The sequence below is a fragment of the Mchenga conophoros genome, linkage group LG15 (assembly GCF_057382185.1).
Source record: "Mchenga conophoros isolate Kocher_MC1m ecotype Shallow Benthic linkage group LG15, M_conophoros_male_GT1.1, whole genome shotgun sequence".
NCBI classification, from domain to species: domain Eukaryota; kingdom Metazoa; phylum Chordata; class Actinopteri; order Cichliformes; family Cichlidae; genus Mchenga; species Mchenga conophoros.
Genome location: NC_140540.1, coordinates 26,157,781 through 26,185,028, shown reverse-complemented (window position 1 = coordinate 26,185,028; position 27,248 = coordinate 26,157,781). Strand labels below are relative to the sequence as shown.

Sequence of the window (27,248 nt, the reverse complement as noted above, 5' to 3'; positions counted from 1 at the left end):
GTTAATGTAAAATGCATTGGCTGACAATGTCCCCAGGTGGGCTCATGGCCTCATGGTGGAGAGACATAATTATAGTCAGAGGCAGATGGTCCACGCTGCCTTTGTTAGTAACAATGTAGTGCGGTGACAACCGGAGTAGAAGAAGTACGCATATGAGCTTTCTGCTCGTGTAGATTTTTATGTCCAGTGCACGCTCTCGGCCAGGCACAGCAACAAGGAACTAACTGAAGAGGAAACAACTGGGTAATAATTCCAATTGATCAGGCGTAACAGTGACTCCTCGTGTAAAAGCAAAATTGTATTTGTTATATCAGGCCTGAACATAAAAACTCAACAGCTGCAGGAGGAAAGAGAAAACAATGGTAAAGTTAAAGATCTGGCAGCTTGATGCAGTTAACATGAAATCACACAGCCGTGTCTTCACATCTGAATATGGATGCACATCCAATTAAATGTACTGGAGGGCTGGACTGGGGCCAGATTGAGGATTAATGGTGTTCTTAATGAACAGAGATAAAAGGGAACGATCTCCTCTAATGGTGTCATCTCTCTTTTCAACTTAAAGTTTGTGGCCACATTAACAAATAGACAATACAATTCTAACCAGCTTCAAAATCTGCATTAGGTACGACAAACTTAATTCTTCAGTCTGAGCTCTCTGAGCTTTCTGTCATTTCTTTAAGTATCTTCAGGAAAAGATCTCCAGGATTTGTGAAGAGTATTTGAAGCTCTTGTTTAGAGGTTTTCTGCCTGTTTTTCCATTTCAGATATCCAGGAAAGAATCTCCACCCTGTGTCACAAATGGCTGCAGACTCTCACTGTTGGACCTCCTCCTGACCTCCTCGTACATACTGACCATGATGTGGATCCATCTCTCCATCAGACCTGTTCATGTAGTTTTCATAACTCTGCCTTTTCTCCCCGTTTCCCTACATTAAGAACTGCTTCCTGACAGCCGTCCTTTCAGTAACTTTCAGATACTGTTTATTTGCTACAGGCAATTGTTTTGGTTATTAATTTCTTCTTTAGTCACCTAGTGTTCTAAAAAACACACCATGCTGAGATATGGCAAGGTTTCAGTCAATAGCTCTGTGGGAATCACCTTGTTGGTGTTAACTTTGTTATCCTAGGCAATTTTTATAGATTCACCTAAAAAAATAAGAACAAATTATGAGTTTTTGTGAAACACAGGCTGCTCATAACAAAAAGCCACAAGATTCCATTTCAAACTGGTTCCTGAGTTGTCTGTTTTGTGTGAACAGCACTGGTTCATCCCTTGAGTTGGCTTTTTATTCTTGAAAATAAAATTAAAATAAATAAATAAATAAAACAACTGATTATTGTTCAGAAACCCTGGAGAGCTGCTGCTCAAGACCACTTTACAGGACAAACGGGCTCCTTGGAAGCAAAAACATCAATAAATGACGGGTGGTACCTGCTGACAGGCAGGACATCACCTGACATCTGAGTGCTTGCTTTGAAGAAATGTGTGACATTAAATGTGTGCCAGCCTCAGTTACAAAGGCTAGAGTCATTTTTGAAAAGCACTTCTGAAAATACTGAACTGGATAGTCGTGTTTTTCAAAGTCACTGACTCACTTGTCGGGTTCAGAGACTGTTACACGGCAGCTACAGATTCGGTTTCTCTCTCAGAAACAAGTCAGTGGGATGAATTCTGACACACATGGGAACACATTGAAGGCATTCACGAAGTATAAAGGTCCCTGACGGTAACAGTGTTACATAAGATGGTGGCAACACTGCTGAAAACCTCTTTCTGCTGCCTGAAACTCAGTCACCAGTGGGTCTCAGTGTGGGAACATGACAGCTCACCATACATGAACTAAGTGCCCCATCATGCTTTAATGGTTTCTGGGTGATCTGGGAATCATACACACCAGGTGTTTACAGGAACAGAGCTAAGCAGGACTGTGTTCATACCTCACTTTCACAGTAAAGATTCGTACGCGGTCAACTTTAAGCACCTTGTTGTTGTGATTTGGTGCTATACAAAGAAAATGTCTCTGCAGGGTTTCCTAACGACAGGGTGAACTTTTATAATTAATGGTAGTGAAATATATTTGGGGACATACTTTGGCCATTTTTCAATCCATCTGGGAGAATCTCATTATCTGTTGTTAATTCACTGAGCCATAAGCCTACCCACTCTTATTTTGAAAGTTCAGTCACTGTCTGGGTGTCTGATCTCAAGAGGACCTCATCCCACAGCTGAACTCCAACATGATGGTCTGCAGTAGTCGATCATAACACCTCTATGCAGAGCTCAGCGCCCCTCAGAGGGACGAGCTGCAGGCTGACGGTGGAGATAACGGGCAGATGGCTGCAGAGACATCTACAGCTCCGTTATGTCTTCATCACAAACGCTGCACATAAAATGTTCAGAGCAGCGGCACATTTGAGCAGAATTTTTAATCACTTTTTTTAGAAAGCGTGGGACTCCTGCACCACACGTACTGTAATCTGAATCTGTGGGAAACGCTGCGCTGTGTTTCACACCTTAAGGCACAAATAACTCCCAGCCACTGCTAATAACCACTAAACTTAAACCTTTGCTTCCAATGATGAAGCTTTAATTTGCTCAGACTCTGATGTTCACACAGACTCTGTGGTTTGTTGTGTTGTGGCTGCACCTTCTCATCAAATGGAAATATTTAACGTGTTTGTGCATCTCTTCCCTGAAAATTCAGCATGGCACATTTGGGATCTTTGAAAATTTTTGGCTGCGAAATAAAATAAAGTTCTGTGTTTTAACAATGTCGGGCTGTGCGGTCAGTCTGTAAAGGTTCGCTAATAACTGCAGATTAGCGGGAGGATAAGAGCACAAATTTACACAAAGTCTGTTTATCTGCAGCACCCTGAATACATCGCAACAGCTGAGTCAACGCTTGGCCTCACAGCAGCTCTGTTATGAAAACAACAACAATGAAATATCAGAAGGAAGGGATTGGAGAATGACCTGAAGTCTCCTTTAATGACATTCCCACAGTGCAGTGACCTGATTGATGTCACGACTGTGTCACTTTCTCGTGTCTGAGTCGAAAGAAGCAGATGCATGACTGCTGTCAGGATCTGGCTGCACAGACAGGCCTCGGCAGCAGGATGAATGTTCTGTTGGTTTTGGTCTCTTTGGGGATTATTGGATCATTTATAAATGATTAAATAAAGTCGGCATCATCCTTCAGCCAGTTAACTGATAAATGAGCTTCCTATTGGGGTTGGTCATCATTATAACTCTGCAGAGATCAAACCTGGGACTCCCAGCAGGGTCTTTATCTTACCTCCTCTGACAGCTCCCCAAAAACAGACAAGACATCCAGCAGCAGACTTGAAGTGTAGAATGACTTGATCATGTTCCTGGAGGAAGGAAAGAGGCAGAGGAGGGGGACAGACGGCAGGAATTATGGGATATACGAAGGAGGAAAGGTTGGAAGAAAAGGGGGTTGAAAAAAATGGGCAGAACAGAAGTGAATGAATAAGATGGAAGAACGTCCATTAGTCTCTTACTGTCTCTTACTCCATCACTGAGAGAGCCTTGTTTCTACAACAGCGATTTATTTATTTGCCCATGAGCAATTTTGCCAATAATGTTGGTTGAAGCTAAGAGAAGCAGTCAACGGAAAAACAACAAAAAAAAGAAATAGGGCCGTTTTAATGGCACCGTCTGCCAGCAGCTTTAGCGTGATTTGGTGCATTTCAAATAAATAAATTGTTAAGGTTCAAAATATTGGGGATGGAGACAAGAGAAAAACCACAATAACAACACTGGTCCGGCCGGGTTAAGTCAAACGATGATTTTAATGAACACCCGCGTGGGAGATGGACACCGTATGCAGACAGCCTCAGATCTCAAAATGGTGGAGCATTGCTCAAACTCTTATAGCCTCTGGTTCTCCCACCTTATCATAAAAGCCTAAACATTCACATGCTTTTCTCTCACACGGCGCCTAAGCTACGACCTTGGCTCCCCGTTTATCTGCTCCTGCTGAGTTGGGGCAGAAAACTCCAGTATATTCTGTTCTCTTCTAATCAGACAAATAAGGCGATGACTTTCTGCAAACAGTATTTCTTATAACATCATAAAACAATATCATTCATCCACAATAAAGCAGCAGTCTAATGTAATGCAAATCAGTTTAACGAATGCAATAGTTATCAGCTTCTTCTAATTCAGGAGAATAATGCAAACTAAAACTACATAATAATTCACAATCTTTAGTTAGGGGTATAACATGGCATAAAATAATATTATAATCTAACAAAATAAACAAATAATCCAAAAGTAGCTATATTAGCAAAAGCACTTTCGATAGAGCTGAGGAAGCTGGTGATAGCCTAGCATACTCAGCCGGATGGTGGACACGTAAACGCTCATGCACGTTAGTCGTGTTTGAGTCCTTTGCTGGCACTATGCGTCTGCACAAGCGGCACACCCCTTTGGTTACATCCTCAGGTTTGCCTCTTTGAATCTTTCGGTTTGAAGCCAAAGAAATCCCAAATTGGTGACTTTGTATTTTTTTGGGCAACTAGTTGCTCCATGTTTGGACTTCTGTGTTCTAAACGCGCAAATCAGTCTGTGCATGATTACATTGCTCCGCCCATCAAAAAGTCACCTGCACGAATATATCGCCTATCGTCATTTATTGGACTCATTAATGTGGGTTGGAAAAATTTCACATATCGGCCAGCCTTAATCAATACCAACTAAAAGTGGTCCAAGCTACAAAGGAACAAACCACTGGAGCAGCTGCAGGCTCAGCACCACAGGACCGCTCCAGCGTGCTGTAGAGCACAGAGCACGCAACACGCAAACACGACACAAACTGTCTCCTGAGACATGTTGGATTCAAACATGCATCAGTGCCAGGACACTGTATAAACTCACTCGAGTTTTAAAAGTGTCTTACAATCACATGAACTCAGATATGTCACTGCTCGTATAAAACGGCGTAATATATATTGGCTCAGAGTTATTACATTTGGATCATTGTTTTAAAAAAGAAAGCACCTTTAAAACTTTGGCTGGTGCAGGTCGAGAGCCAAACATTTGTGTTTTGAGGATTGCAGATTATCTTTCAGTTATCAGCATTTTTGTTTCCATTACTGTCCCACCCACATGAGCTGGGGCAGGGGCTTAAAAATGCCACTTAGACTGGAGGGGATGGATCTTCTATTTCTGTATAACAGCATTACTCATTTTACCTCTAACGTCACTGTAAACCTTTACTAAGCTTTTATTGTTGTTTATTAAGCTAACGTATACGTTATTACTAGTTAATTATTTGCTTAGTATTGTTTACTTTTTGTTTACTTCTTTATCTGTTATCTGACTCTTGGTAAAAGATTTTAAACAGCATGTGCTTGTGTAAGATGTTGATCAGATGTTGAGGCTGGCCGGGCTCTCTGGTTTGAAGAGTAGATACGTTTGGTAACCACAGCAACCCATCATCACACACACACACACACACACGCACACGCACGCACGCACAGGTAAGGACAAAGAATGGGCTCCTTGTAGTGCAGAGTGGGAAGTTTTCAAAAAACATTCAGCTGTGTGACTCAAAATGAAGACATGTAAACATGTACGCATTTACACCTCTGTCTGCATGTATATCCGTGTGACTGTGTGTGTGTGTGTTCAGGAGTGACATAACACACGGCTGAGGCTCGTGTTGGCAGCAGACCGCTGCTGCTTGTAAAACCGCAGGCGGGTTTGCTGACCAGCAGCAGAACAGAAGCTTGAGTCAGTCCTGCTTCATATACCTGCTGGAAACAGCTTTTGGGCTGTGTTTACACCACAAACAAATCCAGAGACACGTCGCCTGCATCCATTCATCCTGCATGAGCTGCTGCAGGATGACTGACAGAAAGGGAAACCGACTCTGCACGTTTCTCCCAGGTCAAAGGTCAAAGTGCAGAGTCTCCAGAGTTCACAGAGGAGACGTCATGCAAGTTTCTGTCTTTTTAGCAGATCTGGATGCTACTGATATGCTATTGAATTGAATTGAATTAAATTGAAATAAATTGAATGAAACCCCCTTTTAACAGGAAGAAACCTCAGGCAGAACCGGGCTCGGGGAGGTAATAAAGTGTGGAGTGATAAAGTTGCAAACTTGCGGGATGTTGGAGCGGGTGTTTTCCTTAAGGATGAGCAGATTTAATTACTTTAATGAAATAATAACTCCTTTGGTTTCTGCTGTGGTGATGATGTCACTGTATTACTGATGACTATCTTTCTATCGGCTTCAAATTCTTTTAAAACTTTATTAATACAGCAGATCTTAAACAATGCTGCTGACCAAAGCTTCTCCTCGGACATGCTCACACCGCTGCATTGTCTACAGCAGCTGTGTTCATGCTGAGACTTCATCAACCTGTTCATCCATGCTTCCTATTGGTCAGAAGCATGGATGGACCAGCACCGCACCTATCATGTGAACGTGCAAGGGAAACTCCAGGTGAACTCACAACCAGATAACCAGCTCAGCCCGATAACTGCTGTTGTGTACCTGAATCCAGGTAATGGGAGGATAAGCGGGTATCTGAAGTCACTTTGTCATGCAGGCATGGTGGATTTCTTTGTTTAGTTGAAAGGTTACAGCAGTTGCACAGAGTTGCAGGTGCTTCTGTTTTGTTGTTCTTTGTCTCATTCCTAGGAAATGGTGTGTCTGAGTCAGACACAGGGTCCAACTTTTTAAAGACAAAGCAAAGAAAAAAAAGATTGAATTCCTGACTGAAATATTTGGCCAGCCTCACTTAATGTACCATTAGAAACGCAGATAAGACAAACAAAGAACGCATTGAAATCGTGTGGAGAACGTATAAACACTTCTGATTATTTCCAAGGTGTTTCCTGTCGGGCAGTCTCATTCCAGGTGATAAACTGGGGGAAGGAGAAATTACAAAGGAAAAGAGTAAGAAACACACATTTTCCAGAGAAATCCCCCAAATCAACTGTTCCAATAACCTGGTGTCATGTTATTCTTCCCCGTTAAATATGAGGATTTAACACAACCAGAGTCACTAACAGAAGAGTAATGATTACAAACTAACGTTTTTGGTTTTAATCCGACTTCATTGGTTCAATTAGCTCCAAAGGTTAAAGCTGTGATGGGTGTGAACACTGTGATTAGCAGCAGAAACATCTCTGCTAAAACACTCTCAGCTGAACGCTGAATGAAGATCAACAGGCTGAGGTGGTTTCCTGACCTAAATAGGCAGCATTTTTCCACATGATGCCTGAGTTACTGCTTCCATGGAAGGAGATGTGACCGGCTTTCCACCAAACGGTCTGGAACTGGATGTACGGACGCAGAAGTCCCCCGAGACCAAGACCGTCCCCAACAGGGCCGTCGACCATCTGATGGTGACGGCAGAAACTGAGCGTGCACTACAAGGAGCAGCATTCCTGAATATTCCTGAATATTCCTGAACATTCCGGAAAATTTCCCACTGTGACACTGTGACGCCTAAAGGGGGGCAGCTGTGCTTATTTTCTGCCATGAATTCTGCTCCATTCGTGTAAGTTCATATTAAAAACACGGGCAGAGTTTCAAATAATGAGCTCAGTGTGCAGATGTGAGGAATTCAGCCTGCTCTAAACTCTCTGCTTCACCCAGGCCTTTCTACTCTTGGCTCTCGCTGACATCACTGAGTGGGGATAGCCCTGATACGGCCCCCTCATGCACGAGTGTGGGAGGAACCTAATATTGTGTTTCAGAGTGAGGAAAGGCTGAGGAGCTGCAGTATGAAAGACAAAGTGTTGGGGTGTTTCCAACATGTCTCCTGTCAGAGGAAAAACATCAAGACTCAAAGAAACTAATAAAAGAAAAAATATAATTATCCAGTGAAATCCTCCAACAAACCCTTCCAGTGACCCGGTTAGATACTGACCTTCCTCGTGAATGATCAGATTAGAGAGGAAGGTCATAATTAAACCATGTGTGAATAAAACGTCAGACCGTCACTAATCGATTTATTAATAATTACAAACTTTCATTCTTGGATGGGCGAGTAAAACCTTTTGGTTCAAAGCAAGGATGAGCTGCACTGTGGCCCAGTATGAGTATAAGAAGAATTATTTTGAACACTGAATCATGCAAAGCTGGTCTTATAGAGCCCACAGTATAAGTAACGGGTCTAACTGGAATCTGAATATTACCTTTATCTGAGAAACTGAGTTTCTTTTGACAGAAGCTGTGCTCACATTTTCAAAGTCACAGATCGTATTGTTGTGGTCCACAGAACACCAGTGCACCAGGTAGTCTGTGCATCCCGCTTATTCACTGAGGTTTGAGATATTTATTTGAGCAGAGAAACAGCAGGACTGTGTGGTTCTGAGGGCTGGGAGCTGCTCTGTGTTTCTTCCTGCAAGACGACTCCTTCCATGAAGTACTTGTACTCGTGAATACAAATCTCATATCAAGTCCTTTGTAATGGCAATCTAATGTTTAGACTCCATCATGAACTGAAGGTTTAAATACCTCAAAGTTTCTAATTGGACTAATCAGAGCATCATTCAATGATTAAATCATTACACTGACAAACCAGTTACGCAGGGCCATTACACTCTTCTGGGATGTTATGATTACAGGCCAAAGCCAACTTCAAAGTCCTGCTAGTAAGTGCACACACACACACACACACACACACACACACACACACACACACACACACTCTCTCTCTCTTAAGGAGTGGCTCGGTTCTCACTTGTGGAATCGTCCTGCTCTGTCCTCGTTGTCAGCGTAGAGGAATAATTTTAAGGCATAGTTTTCGATGTGGGCGTTCCCAACCACCTCCTGACTGATGGACTCGTTATCACTCAGCTCCTTCTTCATCTGCAGGAGAAACAAAAACAACGACACATGAACGGAACCGTGTAAGCTCTGCAGAGAAAAGCAATAAATCTGTTTTAGTGTCAAACTTTGGTTGTGAAAGGTGTAATACGTTTTAGCCTGAAACTGATCAACAGATCAGAAATATAGAAGAACATCTGCACACGCTCACGTTTGCAAACAGATAGACCTGCAGAGCTATTAGACCAGGTACTGTTTTAACTGCTGAATCAGGTGACACACACTCAATGCATTCACTGTACGAAGACCAACACTTACACACCAGTGCCCACAAATTCACACAAAGCCATCATTAAAACAGGGCCTCTCTTTGACCAGCTAAACCCTTTTTCTGGAGTATTCCATCTACTGAATGTACTTATCCCAGTATCTGCTTTATTTACAGTTTTTAAAAGTTAGTAGGACCTGCAGATGATCCTTTAAACATCCAGCGGAGGCCGGAGAAACTAACCCTGATCCCTGGATGTGTCGCTTTTGGTTTGGTGCACGGAAAAACACTTCTGACTTCTTAGCTCAAATGTTTTAACTCAGGCAAACACGTCCTCGCTTCAGCGGGTGCCATCTAGCATGATGCTTGATTAGTCTCGCTCACTCTGCTTCGCTTTGACTAGGTTTGCTCCACCTGTAATTGCTCCTCTATATGAAATGCCTAGCTCTGTCCATTACGGCGTCCAGCAGGCTTCGGGTTTCTTGTAAAAGCACTAAAGCAAACACGCAGGTTGCTTCCAGCAGGTGGACCCTGGCCGGGCTGAATAGATACTCTGTTCGCTGACTGTGAGTCGTAGCGGAGGAATGTAAAAGCACTGAGCTGAGCGTAGGACAGCAGAGGACAACTGGCCTGGGAATACAAGAATGTGGGATGAAAGGAAAGTCGCTAAACTCAGCCATGACTCTCAGGCTCGCTCGCTCTGGTTAGGTTTCCGTTTGACAGGCGACCAAACTTAAAGTGAAGCAGAAGAATTAGCGCCACTTTTTAAATGTAAACCTGGACCAGGTTAGAGCGAAGCAAGCCTTTGATACGAGACCGTGACGCCTTATTGACTCTGGGAGCAGCGAGTGTGACGCACGGAGGTGCAAACCAAGTCCAAACCAACAAACCGGGGCCGCTTCCCACAGAAATCCACACATGCACAGCAGTGTGCATGAGCGACGGGACGCCCAGCCACGCTTTCATGAGCTCTGTTAATAAATGAAGACCATAAATATGTGAGTGACAATGAATCACAGAGACTCCAGCTCCAACACCTCTGACTGCAGCTGATGCTTTATGCTCAAGTCTGCAGCCTCGGCCCACCTCTTCCTTTCCACTGTCGCCAAAGTGCTTGCTCATAGGGTCATAGTACGAGTGTTGGGCTTTTCTCTGCATCTATTATTGTAGGGTCTACCTTACAATATAAAGAACCTTGAGGCAACTGTTGTTTTGATTTGGTGCTGCATAAATTAAATTAAATTAAAATCAATTCAAATCTAAATTCTAGTTGCAGTCATTTGAATTTTCCTCCATCATCCGCTGAGCAGTGTTCATGTGTCTGAGCTTCAAGTCAGTGTCTCTAAACTCAGAAAGCTTTGAGTGTCTGAGATCAATACATGTTTCCTTGACGTTAGTGAGGTCTTAACCCTTTTTGAACCATGAACCTGGTGGTCCGTGTAAAAGCACGCTTTACTGTAACTCTGTTAATGTTTGTGTTAGAGACGAAAATCAAACGGTTTTGGAAAAAAGAGAACCTGTGCTCTGCAGTGATAGTTGGTGTACCAAGTACTCACAGAGTGGCATGAAAAATCAGCTCCACCGGGATTTTACCGTAACTCCTCGACCGCTCAGGGCTCAAGAGGAAATTCAAATAGCTGGACACATGTATCCATCTGGGTTTGGGTCTACATTTCTGAAAACCTTACACTCTTCAGTCCATGATGTGGTTCTGATAAAGTCCATCTTTGTTCAGATGCGCGTAATTCCCACAGTCACAGGTGATCAGAACCACCACAGACTCATCGAACAGGCTCCAAGAAATCTGAGTCTTTGTACAGTATGTTTGATAAGGCTGCACAATTGATTGAATTATAACCTCAATCATTTTGGCTTCTCACCCTTAAATGAACACGACTGAGCAACAATAACAATGTGTTCTCTGCCAATAAAATGCAAAGTAGAAGCAAATCGAGCAGCTTGTTAATCTGCTTTACTTACAGAGCCAGAATTAGCCGCATTACTCATTCGCTCACTCCGTTCGTAAAGCGGCTGAGCTGATTTTAAACTGCTGTGTGTTTTACCTGATAAACTCTGCAGGTAAAACAGATTGATTAAGTCACAGAAGAAGGACCACCTGTTTGACCACCCTGATCTCCCCGCTGTGAGAGACCACGGCGCTCATCCTCAGTGGCTGCTGCAGGAGACAAAGATCTAAATTTAGCAGCATCTACCATGACTGGCATCTCTGAGGTTTCCCATCCTGCATCACATGAAACTGATTTTCAAACAAGTGATCTTCCACCGTCCCAGTGAAAGGCTTGAGCTGGCAATGACAGTGGAAAATAAAAGTCCAGCATGCCTAATGCCTAGTACGTACGAGCCAGGTCAGTGGGGAAATTGGGGGGGAGGATTGGGGGGGGGGGTTTAAATCCTGACTCAGAGCGCTGCAGAATGAGTCACAGCAACAAGCAACAGTTCATTAAGGAGTGGAAACCTCGGGTGTCCCCGTGTTTCACAGAACTTGTTCGGGCTCCATCTGGACAATAGCAGCGCTTCCACATGATTAATTGGGTTTGTGCTGGTGTGATCACAGTCTGACTGCAGCTGAAGTTTACCGAGCAAAACCAAATCAGAATAAGACGGACCCTGAATCAGGTCCGTGTTTGAACCACTCCTGCTGCCTGCTATCAGCCTGGGAAACAGTTTTGCAACAGGTTCACAACATGACACCAGTTCTCTCTGTAAAACCTGAAACCTGCTCTGAAAGCTGGCATCCGGTTGTTCAGTGATGACGCGACGAATCCTACTTCCGGGTCTAAAGTAGTCTGCGTTTAATATGGCTTTTGTGTTGTTAACATGTTTAATGTTATGTATTTTCTTCTATTTGATCTCAAAAAGCTCCTAAAACAGTCAGTGATCCCTGTTGACCTCCCTCGGCTTTTATTACCGCTAATCATTTATTTAAGCTCAGTTTTTAAAACCTTAGGATGTAACTACAGCCCAGCCCATGCAGCAGTATATGAATGACTAACCTCGTATTGTGGATGGATTATCTCAGTTGTTCTCCTGGCTGAAGTTTGGTCCTTTTACAGCATCCTGCCATGCGATTACATTTGTTTCTGACCACCGAGAAAACTCACGTTAACTTTTATCGAGTGGAAAAAAAAGTTAGCTTGTTTATATTATGCTAACATAGCTGTGTCGCTAGCGGTCACGTAGCACATCATTATATACCAGCTAGCCCAACTTCAGTAATCCTACAAACGTCACTGCTGTTTAGTTTTCTGTCTTCATTTATGCTGGAAGTGATAAGAAAGCTGTACGTTTTAATTTGTTTCCAAAACCCCGCAGTCAGGACATGCTATATTGTATTTAGATAGAAGCTAGCGAGCTAACTCCCTGCTAACTTCTAACTCCATTAAATGTCATAAATTCCGTTTTCATGGATGCCTGGATGTTAAACTCAATTGTTACACCTGGTAGAGCAGAACGCTGATCATTTTATTTAATGTGATCGTTTGATATATGGACCTGCAGCGGAGTTTAGACCCAGACACGGCTAGTGACGTCAGACTTAACAACCGGATAGGCCCTGATCACTAGGGCTGGGCCATATTATACCGTTCACGGTAATACCGGTATAATGTTAGGCAACGATAGGAAAATGAAATATCGCGATAGAATGGGAGTAAAACGCGCATGCGCAGTGCCTTTGTTTTCATACGCACATGGCCGATTGTTGAGTGAAACAGATGAACCAGAATTGGTTTGTAAAAATGGTGCAACTTCCGTGATGTGGAACTGGTTTGGTGTTTGTCCGTCAGATACACAACAAAGCACATTTTTTTGCAGAACATGCAAGCGGCCGTTGTTATTGTCGTATTTGTCGGACTAAGATGCTCTTAAATCTGGGAGTAATCTGGGTCCTAAACTCCTTATACTTCAGGTCAAACAACACTGCAGCATCACTTAAGAGTTAAAAACTGTCTAAATTCTTTCATCTTTAATAAAACAATCAGCATTGCTGCTTTACCAGGTGTAACTATAAAGTTTAACTTCCAGGCATCCATGAAAACAAAAGTTATTACATTTAACGAAGTTAGAAGTTAGCAGGAAGCTAGCGGAAGTTAGCTCGCTAGTTTCGCTAGTTACCTAAGCATGATATTGCATGTTCTGACTGAGAGATTTCTGAAAAAAAATCAAACGTACAGCTCTGCTATCACTTCCAACATAAATGAAGACAGGAAACTAAACAGCAGTGACGTTTGTAGGGTTACTGAAGTTGGGCTAGCTGGTATATAATGATGTGCTACGTGATCGCTAGCGACACAGCTATGTTAGCATAACATAAACAGTGAAGCTGGAGGACGAACACTAACACTTTTCCACTTATAAAAGTTAACGTGAAGGTTCTTCATGGTTAGAAACAAATGCAATCGCATGGCAGGATGCTGTAAACGGACCAAACTTCAGTCAGGAGAACAACTGAGATAATCCATCCACAATACGAGGTTAGTCATTAATATACTGCAACAACATGGGAATAGAGCAGCTGCCAGAGAATTCAACATTAATGAATCAATGGTACAGAAGTGGAGGAAGCAAGAAGAATGAGTTTAATAAAGTTTGATTTATCTGACTGCTTTGTTTCGCTTAATGTGCCTTATAATCCCGTGCACCTTATGGTCCGAAAAATGCATACTGCACACTGCAGTTTAATGTTGCAAAGCACCTCTTTTTAACTTCAGTGGATATTATACATGGTTATGCTCAGGATATGTCAGCCCATTTCTACTGGAAATGCCTTTTGGTTAAACTTTCAGCAAGGAATTTGCATTTGCACTGTTACATTTTTATAAAGCTTTAATGTACATAAAAACCAGCTTCTTGTTTAAGTGAGAATAAATGGAAGGTTGTCTTTTTGCGCTAGTAATGTTGTGGAGTTGTATTTTGTCTCGCATCAATTATATCGTCGGTTATATCGTTATCGCAAATTTTCAAATATATATCGTGATAAATATTTTTGGCCATATCGCCCTGCTCTACTGATCACAGCCTTATTTGTGGCCATCCTCACCTGCAGTCTTCTCCTAAACTCTTGCTGCTCCTCAGAAAAAAAGGAAATTAAAGTTTTCTTTTCTTTACCAGATGTTGCATCAGCTTTCCCTCTCGGACTCTCCTTGCTCCTGCAGTGATGCATGGAGACGTCTCAAGCAACCGACCTGCTTGCGTGAGTGGGGGTTAAGATAACCCACAACTTACATCATCAGGCCTTTGCTCTCATGTGAATGACTGAATGTAAAATCTCTGATCAGAGGTTCAGGCTGAATGGTATGTGAAACAAAACCTTGTTATTGTTAGATTTATATATCGTTCGTTATCAATATAAATCTCAATATAAATCAAAGGTTGTTGATTACCTTGTTGTGGTCGGCTTACACTCCCCGGCAGTGAGGCTCAGGACTGTCTTAGTGAGGCATCTGTAAATATGTGCAACTTGACCACATATCCAGAGTGACAGTGAGGTGTGGCACAGCTGTCCAGCTGTCGCTCTGCACTCTGTGCCATCTGAGAGAAATGTTTCTGGCCCGCGAGTCGCTAACGAGGGTCAGTAACTTAAATGACGCTTAAATCCGACATTCTCCTGTGCTTGTACACACTTCAGGTTCAGAGCGCAGTGGCAGGAAATGGGGAGAACATTGTCTGGGTTATCACTGGGTTTACGTCTTATTGTGCACAACATGACATTTATTTTAGAAACCATGTACCCGTCAGAGTCAAAAAGAAGGCTAAAGCGGTGCATATTTCAGGATGGTTTCCTTAGATCCATACTTCACTCACCACATCTGCTTTTGAGAAAAATACAACAACAGCTAAAATGCCAAGTTCAAGGAAAAGTTCAAGAACTTTAGATACCAGTGTGTGACATCACATTATCTGCAGCCATCTTTTATGTACAGTCTATGGCTTAAACCATCTTTAAAACAATACAGGCTCAGAAATAACAGGCTCAGGCTCATTGCGTGACATGGCACAGAACGTACTGATGAAAGTGTTCGTAGTTCATACATATATGGACAAATTGAAGGAAAACTTGGAAGTATTATGACATTACCTGGCCTGCAAAGTATGTCTGCTAACAGACCTTTTGAAGGCTTTACTGCATTACTTATGATATCTTGCTGCCCAGCAGTGCATGTGACCTGTAGGGGGCCCTCTGGGGTCACTGGGACCCCAGCAGTATTTTAACCTCTCCGAGGAGAGAAACCTCAAAGCTCTGAGAGGACCTTATGCAGTGAGTGCAGCCTCTGATAACCAACAGATAAATGTCAAGCCTTTTAGAGGGCTGCGTTGTGTGTGTGTGTGTGTATTCATATCTTTGTGGGGACCAAAGATTTAAAGTTTACTATACTTCTGGGGACCAAAATCCTGGTTTGAAGGCATTTTTGAGACTCATAATGTGGTTTTAGTGTCAGGGTTAGAGTTAGGTTATGGTTATGTTAGGTTTAGGATGAGGGTTAGGTTTAGGCATTCTTTTTTCATGGTTAGGGTACGGGGCTAGGGAAAGCATTATGTCAATTAGATGTCCCCACAACATAGTAATACCTGACGTGTGTGTGTTTTCTAAGAAAAGAGCCATTCAGCCGTGTGCTGCTGAGGTAGAGGCGGTGTACAGGCAGCGGTGCAGCCAGCGTCACAGGCTCGGAGCAGGAGTAACGAGGCTGTCGGCTGGACCGTGCAGCTCAGCAGGAGGTCATTGTTCTTCACGTAACACGTCACTTAAAATCTGATGTATATGAAATCCAACAAGATTCTTATCAACCCTCGAGATACTTCTATTCATATCTCTTATTAATTTACTAAACCTGAGCTGTACAGCAGGGGCAGACAAAAGCTCCTCAGACGTCCTCTATGAGCCTCGGTTTCTTACAGATAAATAAAAATAAACCGGGCTGATTTAATCTGGCAGATTTTCTCGATGCAAAGCTTAAACTTCAGTATAAAATAAATAAATAAATAATCCCAATGAAAGTATGAGCTGCAGCCTGGATGGCCTCGAGGCCTGCACAGAAACCAGGGACCCCCAAGCCCGTGTGTCCTCTCCACAGAGGGAGAGGGAGTCCAGAAAAATCAAGAGCATGTTTATGAAACAAATGCAATGACCATCTCATCTGCGTGTTTTTGTTCTCTTAATCACTTGAAGTCAAAAGCAGGAATGAAAATCAGACCCAGCGAACAGACCCAAATTAATCTTTCTCATTTAGATGCAGTCAGCAAGCTCCTGAAATACTGAAGCTCCTGGTTTGAGATGATTAAGCTAATGCGCTTCATTTACTCATTATTCAACGTGACACAATCAGCAAGAGAGAGCTAAACAGGAAAAAGGGTCCGCACTGAAGGAGGAACAGGACTAAAGGGAATCCAACTCACCGTCTCCAGCTGGTCCATGAGTTTGACCAGGAACTTTCGGCACTCGGGTGTTTTGCTGTCCAGCTTCATGCCCGTCTGCATGGCGTAGAGTCGACCTGCGGGAGAGCACGGGGAGGAGATAAAAAAATTAAACAAGTCTGTTCTTCCACAGCTTCGCTCACACAAGACTCGACACAGAGTCCTCTTCATTAAAGTTTCACACAAGAGCTGCTGAAGATGTTTTCTTCTCTTCCAGGAGGAGGAGGGAAAGATTTCCACCTGAGACGAAGCAGGCCTGTGTGGACACACTCATGATCCCTCACCTGTCAATTATTTCTATTCTTCTCTAACATGATGTAACCTCACACCTGAGCAGCAGCACCGGGCCTGCAGGGATGACCTCCAGAAAAACTCTTAGAGAACTTGGACTGGAATTATTTTCCAAAAATTATAAAGCTAGTCAGAAAAAAGGTGCTGGTATGATAAAGTGTTTTCATATTACTGTAACGGAGGTCAGGGAGGGCTCGTGTTTCTGTGATGTACCTGCAGCTCTTTACTCAGTGTTCAAAAACTGTTATGAATATGACAGATATGCATTTACTGAATGTATCTGCTGGTATAGGGACATTAAATCCAATGTTATTTGAGCCAGAAAAATACACAAAACATTCACAAGGAGTGATACAACCTGAACTCCACGTTCAACACCACAGACTGTATTTAAAAGATTGCCCAACAAGACTTCACAAACAATGAAGAGACACTTGCTCACACAGTCTATGCTCACAACACAAACCTCAGAAAGCAGACTGAGAATGATGTGCACAGCTGTCACACAACACATTTTCAAAAACTGAAAAGAGCTCCCCATCAACAATACACACACACACACACACACACACACACACACACACACACACACACACACACACACACACACACACAGAGACAGAATTCAGCTGTTTGTTGTGTGGGTATCCAGGTTTCAGTTCAGGGGTGTGGCTCGTACACCTGAAGTCCGTCACTGTGCTTCGGTTTGCCTCGTGGCTACACAAACCATGACTTTACACCCCGTTAGAGAGTTTGTGTGTGTAAACGTTTTATGGAACCATGCTGATGCCTTCCTGTAGATTCTGGGCTGAACTGCACTGCAGACTCATCTCTGTGTGAATCAGCCCGGGGTTTGTTAACCAGATGGATGGTGCACTGTGTGTGATCGCTGTGCGTGCACACAGCTGCTGTCTCGACCCATGTTAAAAATGATTGTCTTTAACTAAAATGAGAGACACTTTGAAGCACACGGCTTCCTCCTCCATCAGCAGGAAATACAGACGCTGTGTCTGCAGGATAAACACCTCACAGTCGTCCTAAACCGGCAGCAGAAAGGCTTTTCACACTCTGCTCACTCTCACACAATCACAGGTGTGTTGGAGTAAAAACCTCCACCTGTGCTGACAGGCACGCAGACATTCCTCAAATCATCTCTAATCCACAGCTCTGTGTGTGTGTGTGTGTGTGTGTGTGTGTGTGTACACAGGCACAGTGAGCAGACTCAGCGCTGCACTATCAGCGCAGGGTGAAGTGGCCTCAGAGTTCCTTCTCTGCGAGGATTACCTCAGCAGATTGTGCTGTTTGTGTGGAGGCGGAGTGCGGCGTGCAGCACAGAGCGATGAGATCAGCGCGGATTTTACCCTTTGCTGAAATTCTCTCTTTTGAACGTGGACCTCATTTTGGAACGTGGAACCTTGTCGTGTTCTAGAAATTGACAGTTTTATTAAAAATCACCAACGTTTCAAATAATAAGTAATCTCTGTGAGCCACGTGTTCAGGTTGTAGGGCATCGCAGCCCCACCCACCTGCTGTTAAAACCTTCTGTCTGTGAGGGGCAGCCAATCAGAAGACAGCTGGCATAAAGGTGGAGGAGCCCAAACTGCTTGCTTCAGAGTGACTGCAGTAATGCAGCATCACATAAATAAAGATTACTGTAAATTGTAAATCATGCAGAGCTACTCTAGTAGAAGAATATAGAGCTGAAAGCATGTGGAATGGTGCACAGTAAGAAATCTGAGTAACTAATTATAATTATGTTTATAATTTAGTTCATTAATTGAACAAAACTCAAAGGTTGCAACTTGTCTGTTTTGTTTTATGCCTTTAATTTGAAAATCTCCGGGTTATAGTTTGTTGGTCAGACACGGCCGACATGACATGAGCTGGAAACGTTAATAAACATTAAAACATAACTAAATAAAATTCCACCTATTGATATTGCTCCCACAATTACTCTACACTTATTGTACGTTATCTGAAACATGCACAGGCTGTGCTCAGAGCGTCTGCTGCAGCGGAGAGAGAAAGCCTGAATATTAAGCAGTATTCCAGCGTGGACGGTCGGGCCTGTCGAGTTACCAGGAAACCATAAACATCGTGTTGTACTCTGCATATATTTGAGTAATCCGTTTCCACCTCATGTTTGAGTCACAGCCCTGCGCAGCATCAGCAGAACAATGGCCCATTTCACAGCAGCAGAATGGCGGGGAGCCTCTGTCCAGCCGCCAAGGCCAGAAGCACTCAGTGTTTCCAAAGAGCGGCACCAGTGTGACACGCATGTACGCATGTACGCATGAACAAGAGAGCAGCAAGCCACACAGACAGCGGGTCCTCCAGCAGACTGACAAAGGAAGGCTTTGTGTCATCGCGCTGTACAACACAACCCAACACAGTTAGACTGCAGACACACACACACACAACCAGTGCTGGAGCCCCCTTGTGGTGAGTGAAGGTGCAGTTTGTTTCTGCATAGGAATCATTTTTCATTAATTTGTATTTTGTTCAGTTTATTCTTCTCACCCTGAAAACTACATGTAAGCATCAACAGCTCTCTGCAGCCCAGTAAAGGACAGCAGCTACCAGTGTCACTGCAACACATAAATAGTAGTTTGTTTTAAAATGAAAAACACTCAGAATTAAACAAAACATCTGAATTTGATAAATTACATTAAATTATATTTAATTCCATCTTTAAACCAGCAGTGTAGACTTCAGCTGCACAGATATCAGCACACAGGAGGACTTTAACTGATCTCAGTGACCTGCATTCATCTCACAGGAAATAAATCATCCACATCAGCTACCAGACATTTTAAACCAGGCATCGCAAGTTAAACCTTCGATGCCCCTCCGGTCTGCAAAAAGCTGCAAAAGCCTGAAAGCACGCCAGCTGGGACACATCCTCTGAGGAGACGATGGCTTCAAGTGTTAAAACCTGTCAGGCTTTTGTTTCCTGCGATTATAGGGTCTCTGACGAGCTTCCCTCTCTGCTGGCACTCCCAAAAGTAAGTAGGGTCCAAAAAATGCTTTTAGCTCCGGCGTTTGTTTTTCAGAGGTGATAAGCTTCAGTGGAAGGGCTGCTGCTGCCAGCTCACGCAGAGGAAAAAGTTTGTGAGAAAGGATGTGCACTGAAGGTGTTAGACGAAACACTGAACAAATGCAGTGAAAAAGCAAGAAGCTCCATTTCCAGAAAGTTCAGCTCGTGACTGGCAGCAGTGCAGCTTTCTGACTTCTATGTCTCTGAGGACTCTGATATCGGTCTAATTTGCCTCTCTGTGTGTGTGGAGGTGAGCTGGATGCAGGGACTGTGGTCAGAGAGCATCTTCGGGATGGAACAGTGAGCCTCTCGGCCATCGGTGCCTGACGGGATGGTTTACTGCTGATTTGTTATGACAGTGCATTCATTGGGTTGCACAGCACATAACTGAGCACGTCAACACCAGTCAGTACGATGTGAGCCACATCAGGTAGACCTGTGATGTGCTGCCCAAGTTTTCTGCAGAGGCTTCTACAGCAGAGATTTCACGTGTACAGACACTAAACTCTGCTCTGTCAACACAGCAGTTTCCCCAATTTCCTCGTTTATCTCTTGGCGTGACAGTGACTGTTGTAAGAAAATATATTTAGCAGTGAATAATTAACCCTCCTGTAATGGTGCTGGCAGGACGCCGCCACCGCCTCGATGCAATTTTTGACATTCTGTGCCAATGTGAACGTGGGCCAGAGCAGTCTCTGTGTCATATGAATGACAAGGACTTCATTATGGAGAATAGCTGAGTCGCTCTGTGTGTGTGTGTGTGTGTGTGTGTGTGTGTGTGTGTGTGTGTGTTTGTTCGTTCAGTGTGACCAGAAGACAATCGAGGCCCACAGAGTGAACACACTGCCACAGATTCTGGAGGTTCATTCCAGCACAACATGCTGTAAAGCGTGACTGCAACAGCGAACACAGAAACCGAGCACGACAGGAACAGATCATTAAGAACAAGAAACTCTGTCATATCTGTTCTGCTGTTCTCACAGCATTTCTTTGGTTTTGGTATTAAAAGCAGCTCGGCGTAACCTCCATTGTTGTTCCCATTTCTTCATTCAACCTTATGAAAAATGCCAAAGATAACATAGTTTGACAGCATAAAATTTAATTTTTGCACCAACAAGCTGAAAACTTGGCACACCACACAGTGTGCAGTAAATCACTGCATATGAAAAATGCCACCCATTACCCATTTTCCTGCAAAATGTAAAGAAGGGTGTAGCTCAAGACTTACTGTATAACACCCTCAGTTTTATCTAAATGTGAGACAAGAAAATTACAACATCCAGGATTTTATTCTTTAGAGACAAGGCTGCAGTTTAACTGGCTTCACAGATAGACCATCTGCATAGCAATGAGCTTTTGAACAATACTGCCTCAAGGAAGCATGTATAATGTAAATGCAGTTGATCCCAGCACTCCATGACTAACTTCTATGTGTGGAGAAGAAGCCACATTTACATGCACAAATAATGTTACCAAGCAGTAGAGTTGGCTAGCTAGCTTTAACTTGGCTGCGTGGATGAATCCGGTGATGGTTTGGTAACGTTAGCTGACGAAGTGATGTGAATACGGTCACATCGCTTTATCAGATCAGCACTGGAATGATTTAGCTGACCTTATCCACTCAGGACAATATAGTGACAGCGTGTAATTCACAGAGGTAAGCTTGAATCAGGTTACATCAGCCAGGAGAATCACACCTCACAATGAATTCTGTCTCGGATGTCAACGGTAATTTTCCTCAGAACTTTCCATTTCGCCAGATGGCTTCATTTGTTAAAACTTTAGGGAAAGCTGGTGGGAGCCAGAACCAGTCACACACTGTTCTGTTTGAACTTAGTTGGAAACTAAGACTAAGTTATAAATCTCTAGTGAGGTCATGTCTTGTACTACAGTAAGGGTCATTAAGAAAATCTAGACCACTGTCACCACACTAGTATCATTCCCTTCATGCTGAAGAGATAATCATCACGTTCAGCTGCAAACTCTGAAATCGTGTAATTATAGCCAGCATGTGGATGCAGCGACGGCTGAACTGGCACAGTCTGCCACTGTGCCCACTTCCCAGGCAGTCCAAACTAATTACATGGTAGGTCTTATTCTTTCTAAATGTTTTAAAGCTCGGCAGGGAGAGGATGGAGGATTGAGTGTGAGACGTAATGGTCCCAGTTTCCATCAGGTTACTCAGCAAAGTCCTGTTTATCAGAATCCAATCATTCTGAGGAAGCCAAATAATCACAGCCAATCAGTGCAGTAATGAATAAAACAGTGAATTAAAAAAAATTTAAGTAAAAAAAAAAAAAGAAGCTGCATGCATGTTTGGATATTACATACAAATAAAAGGAGGAGTGTGTTCCCCTCCCGCAGACAGAGGGATGGTACCCGTGTTCACCCTCTCCTCATTTATAACGTCGACAGTCCAATCAGTGTGAAACGGCATTTGTAACGCTGCCAAGTGCTGTCGGCCGGGGGAGCTGCAGGTGAATTATGTGGCTTCATTACAGCTAAACAAATCATGGCGTTGACTCAAACCTCCATTGATTGGTCTGTTCTGGGGTGGAGGTGAGGTGAAATATTGCCTGGCATTAGCTGGCTAATTTAGATCGACCTGCTGATGTGGAGCTGAGGCTGAATTAGAGCTGGGCGATATGAGATTTTTTTCATATCACGATATGTTTTTTTCATTTCAGGCGATAACGATATCTATCACGATATAAGCCAAATAACTATATTTGTAAGATTTAAATGTGCCGTTGCTCACAAGTAAAATGTGAAATAATCAGCAGCTTGTTTTTATTTAAATATTTATTTCCCATAATAAATTCAACAGGGTAGATGTACTTAAGGAACATGAGACTTTTTCAGATAAATAAAGGCAAATATTGCAAACTACACAAAAGGCAGCCGCTAAAGCGTTTAAGTTTCAAAATAGGACAAACGAAACAGACTAAATTGTCAATTCCACTTAGAAACAAAATATTAATTCTAAAAATAAATCTTAGTTTGTTTTACAGAAGAACAGACAAAACTGACTAACTTTTGTCAATATCAAATAAACTGAGAACTAAAAGGAAATTCTCAATCTCTCCTTGTTGTATAGCTGAGCTTTTCAAACAGTTTTAACAGTTACTTTAGTCTGACAAAAGCCGAATGACGAATTAGCGCTTCCAGTCAGAGACTGAAGCTACGTCCACACGTACACGGGTATTTTTGAAAACGGAGATTTTCTGTTTTCGTTTTAAAAAATAATCCCGTCCACACATAAAGGCAGAAATGAAGGAAAACGCTGCTATGAACATGCCAAAGCAGCAGGTGGCGCTAGATTCCTAACCGTGCAGAAATGTTGGCCAATCAGAAGTCTAGAAGCCTCGGTGGGAAAAAGTAAACAAAGCTGGGGCATAGAAGCAGAACCGAGTCGTAAGTGTGGAGGGACAGTAACTGTGTGTATATGTAAGCATTTAAACACTGCAGAGAGTAGAATTAACAGTATTGTAGAAATTCATTTCACCGAAACAATAACGTGGCGCACAGTGTGACGCATGCACCAGTTTATTGTATTTCCAGACTTGCTTTCGGCACATTTACAGTGCACGCTACTCTGTTTTTGTCAGACTTGAAATAGCCGAAATACCTTCACACTACGGAACTTCTATGGCTCTTCCGTTTGACAATCTCTCCGGCATTGGAACCATCATCTGTTTTCTCTTCGGTCACGCTCGGTTGATTTTTCTAGTCGGCACACTCATTTCCTCCATTACGCGCTGGCTCCATTACCTGCTGGCTGCTTCCCAAACAAACACACGTGCGGCTTGGCACTTGTGCTGTACGTAACAAGTCACGCGACGTGACGCTGCGGCTGTGATTGGTTCGGCTCTGCGCTACTTAATTTGGATTGGCTGACCTTTTTTTTTTTTTTTTTTTTGAGGACAAGAGCGGCGAGGTCTATCGCGATAGCTTAATTTCTCTATCGAGTAAAAGTTATATCGCGATACATATCGTTATCGTTCTATCGCCCAGCTCTAGGCTGAATGATGGTAAACGCTCTAGCAGTCAGACAAAAAGGATGGAAATAAATCTCTGCGAGCCCTGGCCTCATCAGACCCACATGATGGACGGCTTCCCTGATGAGTTATTTGTGAAGTTCTGCATGTTCAGATGTTTGCTCGCTGAAAATATACTCTGCACTGCCAGTCATAACGCCTCAAAGCACCTCGAAGAAGCACACCTTTACTTTGGTACAATTAATTGAATAACACAGACACGCACGCACACACACACACACACACACACACACGCACACACACACACTCTCTTTCTGTTGGAGACAACTGTCAGATTTCCAATTTATTGTAACATTTATTCCTTCCCCTGGAATGCCAGATTTGCAACCATCTGTTAGCCAATTAGCAGCAGTTTTCAATTTGTTTCAGTGATTGAGAAAAAGAACCTGTCAGAGAAAAGAAGAAGCAGCATTATCACCTTAGTGTGAGCGGAGGTGGGGAGTAAATTGTGTTTACTTCAGGGATGCACACTTATAAAAGTCTAATTAAAAGTCTGATTTTGTCACTTGTTAACAGGAATGACTGATACGAGGACCAAAATGCAACTTGAAGCCATCAATGTGGCAGATAAGAGCTTCAGTTCCTCTAATGGCCACTTGATGCTTCAAAAGTGAGGCAGTCTCCATAGACATGTTCATATTTCCAAACTTTGTTTTCAGCCTGATACAAAATGGTTTTGGTTTTTACAGCTGCATGACAACAATACACGCAGGTTACCGTTTTAATGCAGAAAATTATGGATGCAACCACTTTGATGTGAGTGCCTTTTAGAGTACATGAAATAATTTTTTCCTCATATGTCTTTTATCAGCTCTGTGTTTGTGTGATGCACTGTTTTTCCCCACCTGACCAACTGGTCCAACAGTCAGTCTCAAACCAGCTGCCCTGTTAATATTAATGCAGTATTTCTACCTCAGTATCTTCCCTGTAGATAGGGCTGTGCGATATGACCAAAATCTCATATCCCGATATAAGAATTCTATCGTCCGATAACAATATAAATCACAAAAATGTAACATTTTCTGTAAATTCTGTGAATCTCGGGCAGCTCGTCTTGCGGGAAGCGTTTCCAGCTGCGCGTCATGTAGCTGGAGTCGAGTGTTTAACCGATGCATGAAACGATACATTTTTAGACATAAGTTGTAACGGCCGCTGTTTTCTTTGTGAGTATTTATTACACGGCGTGCTGCAGGGAAAAGCCTGTTCTAACGTTTGAGTCGAAGGTTTATTGGCGGCTCTTTTTTACTTCTCATCCGTAAATAATCTGCTTTTACACGTGATTCAGTTTATTTTGAAAAGTCTCAACAGGATCTTGAGCTTTATTGTGAAAGGTTTATGTGGAACATAAACAAGCAGACACACGATGGTGTTACCATCGTTGTTGCTAACCACAACGCATAAAAACAGGTGCTTGTCTGTCTGTAGTGTGGTTATATTAAATATAAGAGAAAGAGAGAACTTTAAAAAATTAATATAGCCACTACAGTGACCATCAAAACGATGAAAAAATATTGCCGTAAACAGTTTATTTTGTGACACCACGAAACAAACGATAGCGTAAAATGAAACGATAGATGTTTTTATATCGTCATCTGATATATATCGTTATATCGAACAGCCCTACCTGTAGAGGGAGTTGGAGTAAAATCAGTTCAGCTCACAGTAAATCTGAGGCAGAGACAACGGGCAAGCTGCTGGCCCAAAGAACAAGAGCCAGGCCGAAGACTGAAACACGAGCAACGGGCTGTAAATGTGGGTTTCTTCACAAAGTTTTGCCTTCAGCAGATTCTGACGGTAACAGATGAGAGTCTCATTCACAGTCTGCAGCGCAGTAAAGGTGATGAAATCCTGCGTTATCGAGTCGCAACTTTAGTCTTTTTCACCACCTGCTGCTCATCTCTAGAATTTTTTTTCGCTCTTTTCCAGTGTTTTCCACTTGGCTGGTGTTGCTGTGTTTTCCTGCAGGAATGAATAGAGTCCTGGAAGACTCTTGTGCCAGTCCTTTTATTAAATTCAACTGTTTTTCACTCCTCTTACTGGCAGTTTGGCAGAGTTTGCAGCGCACTTTTGTTGAGGTCACTTAACCAAGCATCTCCAACCAGTTCACATTTCTCATGTATGGGTTTCTCATCACTGAAGCCAATAACCAATACAATAGAGTCATTTTTAAACTTTAGAACTGGTAGCCATATTTGTTGGGTGGAAATGTCTCTATGTCCATTTCTCTGTGACTCAGATGACTTTTCTGGCCCAGTTGCTAGTTTCAGGTCACACTGACTTTTAAAAAAAGGATCAAGAAGGATGGTTGTCCATGACAGGTTTTTGGTGTACAGTTTCAGTCAGATCCATCCATTTCAAAATACCAGCATAGTGACAGCTAACATGCTCATCTCAAGGTATCAAAGCCTTCATAATGTCACTAATCAAAGAGTGACATCAGGGTAAAACCTGCAAGCATGCCTGGTAGGAACTGTACACTGATTCTGAATGATCTGATTCAGTGCAGTCGACCAGTTTAATTGTAGACCTCGCAGACCCCTATAAAGGCCGACAAGTGTTGTTGTTTTTTTGGTTTTTTTACATATTTCAAAGCTTCCTTCTGCCATTTCCTTTTTTCCTGCTACCAAAAACATGCACCCAACTCCAGACATGGCCGACATCTGTTATTCCAGCTCTAGTGTTATTGCTCCCATAATCAGTATACATGAGCATTAACCTATTTCTATTCTTTTAAGCCTTGCTTCACTCATCACGTCACATCTTATTCTTAAAAACATCTTCTTGCTAATATGGTGACGAAACACACTCATAGTCCACTGCTCCCCATCCCTTAAACACACATACGTTCCCTGTTAAAGTTAGTGTACGACCTGCCCCTCCCTCTCTCTCTCTCTCCCTCTGAGGCCCAGACACATGGTGCTGCTGACCTCCAGTGGTCTGACTGGGTCACTGGTCCAGCACACATCCACACTGACGGGGCCACCTTTCACACCACAAACACACACTGAGTGCAGGCAGCTTGGGCTATTCACCTTCACCCTCCTCGGACTTGTCCGTCATGTTTATCTCTCCGCATCAACTTGAGTGATAAAAGGCTGCTGTTGCTGCTTTCAGATACAGTTAAACTGCTTATCTGCTCCGTCAGTCATGTTCCCAACATAAGCAGTATAAAATCCATTAAGCACTTGACCAGAGGACACACACAACACTGACAGGTAACTGGGCTCCAAATACAGACTCACACCTGAACTGCAGACCACACCCACAGCTGTACCTGCTGATAAACAACCACGAGAAAACAATAAACATATTGCATGATTAATATCAGAATTAATATCAGAATCAGAGAG

The 27,248-nt window shown here is 42.9% G+C and overlaps 1 protein-coding gene across 3 annotated transcripts in view; it reads right to left on the bottom strand.

Moving 5' to 3' along the window:
• vta1 (vesicle (multivesicular body) trafficking 1) overlaps window positions 1-27,248 on the bottom strand; it is a 63,123-nt gene that overhangs the window by 30,015 nt on the left and 5,860 nt on the right. For all 3 annotated transcript variants that reach the window (XM_085248015.1, XM_085248016.1, XM_085248017.1), the window contains exons 2-4: window positions 16,495-16,589; window positions 8,728-8,855; window positions 3,300-3,375 (exon numbers count right to left, since the gene is read on the bottom strand). In XM_085248015.1, the coding sequence (XP_085104141.1) occupies window positions 3,300-3,375; window positions 8,728-8,855; window positions 16,495-16,589 (299 nt within the window). The remainder of the gene's footprint in view (window positions 1-3,299; window positions 3,376-8,727; window positions 8,856-16,494; window positions 16,590-27,248) is intronic.